The sequence below is a fragment of the Phaseolus vulgaris genome, chromosome 1 (genome assembly GCF_000499845.2).
Source record: "Phaseolus vulgaris cultivar G19833 chromosome 1, P. vulgaris v2.0, whole genome shotgun sequence".
Taxonomy (NCBI): domain Eukaryota; kingdom Viridiplantae; phylum Streptophyta; class Magnoliopsida; order Fabales; family Fabaceae; genus Phaseolus; species Phaseolus vulgaris.
The window spans coordinates 1749832-1754165 of NC_023759.2; the positions used below are offsets into that span (position 1 = coordinate 1749832).

General features: G+C 28.0%; 1 protein-coding gene across 1 annotated transcript; it reads right to left on the minus strand.

Annotated features, from left to right (window-relative positions):
• Positions 1 to 495: 495 nt before the first annotated feature.
• LOC137815340 (uncharacterized) lies at positions 496 to 3984 on the minus strand. Its single transcript, XM_068618485.1, has 2 exons — positions 3598 to 3984; positions 496 to 1178 (listed from the first exon to the last, which is right to left on the minus strand). Exons 1-2 carry the CDS (start codon positions 3883 to 3885, stop codon positions 825 to 827), a joined length of 642 nt encoding a protein of 213 aa, XP_068474586.1. The 5' UTR covers positions 3886 to 3984; the 3' UTR covers positions 496 to 824.
• Between the last annotated feature and the right edge of the window lie 350 nt (positions 3985 to 4334).

Below are 4334 nucleotides of genomic sequence, written 5' to 3' on the forward strand. Positions count from 1 at the left end.
TCACTTGGACGGTAAGCTATAAGGCTATGAACTTAACTTCAAGAGTTATAGGTTTAAATCTTCCTCTATATGCAGCCTTGTTTATTGAGTCACTTAATCAAACTAATAAAATCAAAATTAAAAGGGAGTTGATAAATTATATATTATTCATGTAAAATCTTCAAGTTATCTAATTATATAATACGTTTATTCTTCTAAAGTTGCCTCAATTATTCGTCACCTTGTCCAATTATATGGTTATTTAATGAAGTCAAATCAACTCTTTTTTTTTTGAAATGGAATTTTTCTCTGCACCACTAAATTTCTCATCAGCAAAACCTATCTTCATCGTCTCCAAGTTCCAAAAACTAAAATGTTAAGTTATAGTAGATGGTGGTGTTAGGGTTTATAAAAACATTGTTATGTTTTCTTCAAAGTTATTATCTGAATGAAAAGCCAAAATGTTTAACGAGCAAACAGTTTTAAAATCACAGTATAAAAGTGTAGATAAAGAGAGAAGAAAAGAAACTCCGATACATATATATTACAATTCTTCATACCAATAAACTGAGATCCATTCACACAAGTTTCGGAAGGAAACTCTGATTCAGATACTTGAAAAACAAAGTTATCTATAAATCACGAACCCTTCAACCTTAATACCATATTTTATAATCCATCTTCAACCTTATTACTGTGTAGACATGGATGATATTTTGCTGATAGAAAAAAAACATGGATGATATCTGAAAACACCAACACAAACTATATTATGTATAACACATAATCTTAACAACAGATATAGGGCTATATAGAGTATATATATAGAGAGAGAGGATTATGACTCATTTTCCAAAGCCACAAGAAGTAAGATACTCAAGGAGAGTGTCGATTTCCTCGCCGCTAATTAGACCGTCGTTGTTGTCATCAGCTTTTCCAAAAGCACGGTGGGCTCTCCAGCCAGGGAAGTAGGCACCTAGCTCTTTGAGGGCATTCTTGAGTTCACTCTTGTTGTAGAAACCATCTCTGTTTCTCAACGTTTCCATTATTTTCTGCAGTTTCTCAGGTATGTTTTTCTTATGCATAGCCGACGACGCGGGTAATGCCTTTCGTGGTTGGTTACGAGGGAGCATGACAGGCATTTTGGTTTTGCTGCGTCTTCTTTTGATCTTTGTGAGAAGAGTGAGAGGGATGAATGGCTATGAAATGTTATAGAGTGTTTTTATAGAGGCCATTGTGGGTCAGCTCAAGATTCTTGTCCTTCTGGTTCATCACACTCTCTTTCTAACTCTTGCACTGTGTTCAAAGACAAAGTTACTTAAAATGGCATCTTTTTAAAGAGCTTTGTTCATGTTGGTTCACATACAAGGTGATGAGTTTTTAGTAAAAAAGAGAGAAATAAAGTCATCACCAATTAAATTTGTAAAAACTAGAATATATGAAATTTGTAAAAACTAGAATATCTGATGAAATAAATAAATAAATGAAATTAATAAAAATTAAATATAACAATTAAATAAGATATTTTTTTAATATGATAAAAAAAATTATTGGTATTTAAATTAGTTTTTATTATTGATAAATCGTTAGAATTAATTAAATTACAGAATCTAGAAGTTAAAAATGAAAGTTGAGTTTAATTATGATGTTTTAGTTGTTTGAGTAAGTGGTATTTTGGGGTTTTTTAGTAGTTTTTAGTTTTTTTTAGTGAGTTTTGAGGTATTCCTTTTGTTTGGAATTATACGTATAAGGGTTGAATTACCTAAAGTGATTCTTATTTATTTATTTATTTATTTATTGCTTCTTACTAATAAAAAAAAGAATGAAGAAAAATTAGAGAAGAAACCGTGCACATGGAGAACTTTGATTGTGTAATTATTGTATCTTTTACATTTTAAAAATTTGAATATATATTTAAACTTTCCTTAGGTATGATTATTCACTACAAGAAAATTATCAAATAAAAACAAATTTTTAGAGATCAAAATAATTAAATTAGAGACCATTTTAGAAACTAAAAAAAATTGGTTTATAAATTAGTTTCTATTATTGTTAAATAGTTTCTAAATTGATATCTAATTAGCAACAAATATTTTAACTACCAATTATTTAGATTCTAAATTTGGTATCAAAAACCTTAGTTGCTAATTAGATACCAATTTAGAAATCATTTAACAATAATAGAAACTAATTTAGAAACCAAAAAGTTATTTAGTCCCTAAAATGGTTTCTAATTTAGTCACTAAAATTAGTTTATATTTCATGATTTTCTTGTAGTGTTACTTATCAGGACATCTTTTTAAAGAGTTTTGTTGATGTTGGTTCACATCCAAGGTGATGAGTTTTTAGTAAAAGGAAAATGGTTTTTTACACTCATGCTCCACCCTACACCGCAATAGATATTAATATTTTAATTATTTTTTACTTTTTATTTTAAAAATTATTTTGACATTTTGCATATTGTTTATATTTTCATTAAAGAGATTTTCTATTCTTTTTAATTTTTTTTATTACAAATATTAATATTTTGTTGTGGGTGTAAGGTGGAGTAAGGTGTCAAAATATCATCACCCAAAAAATTATTGGTATTTAAATTAGTTTTTATTATTGATCAATCGTTTCTAAATTAGTATCTAATTAACTACCAACTATTTAGATTCTAAAGTTGCTAACTAAAATATTATTCTTTAATATTATGAAGAATTAATTAAATTATACAAAAGTTAAAATCATAATGTTGATGAAAGTTGAGTTTAATTATGATGTTTTAGTTTTACTTATTTATACTTATATAGTATATATGGAATCATATCCAAAGTACACCTCTAATAAATACAAATGTTACTCCAACTAGTAATTTTTTTGTCAACCACAGTAGTTTTAAAGCTCACAATAAAAGAGAAGATAATGTTAATTATTGTGTAATTAGAAGGAAGAAAAATTAGAGAAGAAACAGTGCACATGGAGAATTTTGATTGTGTAATTATTGTATCTTTTACATTTAAAAAATTTGAATATATATTTAAACTTCCCTTAGGTATGATTATTGTATCTAAATGAAGTTTGGATTTTTTTTTTTTAAATGTTGGTGTAAACACCTCTCTGAAAAAGAATTTTTATTACATTAACACGACCCTTTGTATAAATAGATAGACAAAGAAAAGGTATATAATAATAAAAACAAAAATACTATAATATGGTTTAATTTATATTATATATATACAGATTACTTTTTGTCCATATAAAATAAAAACAGATTATATATTTTGAAGAACTTATTAAAATAAAACGAAAAATAACTTCTACAATTATCACAAAAAGACTTGCACAAACACTCATCTTAGAACATAATTTCAAACATAACTTTCTCCAACTTCTAAACACACCCTTATTCAACTTGACCTAATCCTAATATGGGTTTATAACTTTAACCCCTACAACAACCAAAAACATTCTCCCATCCTAATCCTAGTGTTCATTATAGAAAGTTGAACTTATCAAGCTCATGTTCTACCATTATTTATACATATACATACACATATATATGCGCCTCATTAAATGTCTTTGGATGATTGTTGCATTTATGGGCGTGATGATCCATGATCTTATGATTATTTACTTGGTAAACTTGTACCTAGTAAGAGCATAATCAACAATGATGTCAAGCTGTTCCATGTTGAGTTGTTCTTCGTTGCTGTTGTCAACTTTCTTCAGAAAACGACCTGCTCTCCATCCTGCTAGCTTGAAACCAAATTCCTTGAAAGCTTTCTTCAGTTCATCCTTGCTTAGATAACCATCTCCATTAAGATCTGCTTTTTTCAAAATATCCCTTATCTGATTTTCAGCCATGATTATCTGTGGAGATAGGGTCTTGTGTGGAGTCTTAGTAGGGATGAACACAGGCATTTTCAGATCTTCTTTTTCTTCTGTCTCAAGCTTGATCACTAGCTACTGCTTAAGTGTACTTGTGAGATGAGTTAGAATATGGTTTTTGAAAGGCCAAGATGAAAGGATTATATAGCCAAGTCTCATGCTTCTTATCACCAATAGTAGATGTGACTTTTTATACTTTTCATTATGTATTTATCACTGTCCAAATCTTAATAATGGTACTTTAGGGTGAAAGAAAAAAATTATATTTTATATGCCTTCAAGATTTTTAACATTATTATTTGTCATGATTTTTTATTTATTTATTTTTATCCGAAAATTATGAAAATAAATATAAAAAACTACTTCAGGGTTGATTTAACCCTTATAAAAAAATATGAGCCGTCACCTGTAAAACACCTTTGAACCAACTAAAAAACAGAGCAGTTCCTGACAAAATCATATAAAATTTGACATAAATCACT